The 918-nt window shown below is 45.1% G+C and overlaps 1 protein-coding gene across 1 annotated transcript in view; it reads right to left on the bottom strand.

Moving 5' to 3' along the window:
- The window catches only part of ALG13 (ALG13, UDP-N-acetylglucosaminyltransferase subunit), a gene marked incomplete at its 3' end in the record, with an annotated part of 16211 nt that overhangs the window by 10701 nt on the left and 4592 nt on the right, over positions 1–918 (bottom strand). The window contains exon 4 of the mRNA XM_009889353.1: positions 648–731. Within this exon, the coding sequence (XP_009887655.1) occupies positions 648–731 (84 nt within the window). The remainder of the gene's footprint in view (positions 1–647; positions 732–918) is intronic.

The raw sequence follows: 918 nt of genomic DNA, 5'->3' as shown, positions 1-918 counted from the left end.
AGGAGATAAACCTTGTAAGTGGTGTGGGGGGGGGGGGGGGACGGGACCAAAACACACACCAAAAAAAACCCCAAACATAAAAAAAAACCCAACCCAAAACATAAGACACCCTAACGCCACATAAACCACCACACAAAACGACATCGCACCCACACAAACTGCCACACGCACCCACAGCCACATAAACCACCACATGCAGAACCAACCAACCCACCCACCAATAATTCACCCCCAAAAACATGACTTTATGCAACAATTAAACACACTCTGGAGTTTTCCACCATCTTTTGATGTTCATTTCTTACTCCAAAATCCTACATGTTTTCTACTACTAAATTGGTAGTAGAATTGGTTGCTCCACAGAGAATGCTACACAAATGACCGTCACCTACTGGGTTATCAGTAACTCGCTCTCAGGAACTTCAGAAATATAAAGACAAATAAAACTTGTGTGATTGCAACTCAAAAAAGGTAAGCAAGCACTCACCCTGCCATTTCTCCCCTCTTACACGCACCCAGCCTGGCACAGCAAGACGTGTTTGCAGCGCATGTGTTTATGTGGGTACATTTAGGGCTCAACCACTCGCCCCCTCCCACGTTACTTCCTCACCATGTGTGCAAAACTGCCCAACGCAGACATTACTTACAGACTCAAACTTATGCTGGTGTTGCCTCATGAACAAGACGCAAGCTTTCCTAATTTCCACGTGATGAATTTGAGATGAAAACAGCTGGGGGAAAAAAAAAAAATTACGAAAGAACAAAGGAGAAAATTGCAGAGTTTAACTTATACTTCACGTTATACGTATTTAAAGATTAACACCACCACAAAACACTTCACAAAACAGGGCGACACCGCAGAGTGCCACAGACACCTGGGCTCAGGAGCTGAGGAGACCCCAAGCGACCCAGGAGCCC

The sequence above is a fragment of the Charadrius vociferus genome, unplaced genomic scaffold, assembly GCF_000708025.1.
Source record: "Charadrius vociferus isolate BGI_N301 unplaced genomic scaffold, ASM70802v2 scaffold7, whole genome shotgun sequence".
Classification (NCBI taxonomy): Eukaryota; Metazoa; Chordata; class Aves; order Charadriiformes; family Charadriidae; genus Charadrius; species Charadrius vociferus.
This window is presented reverse-complemented; position numbering and strand designations above follow the sequence as displayed.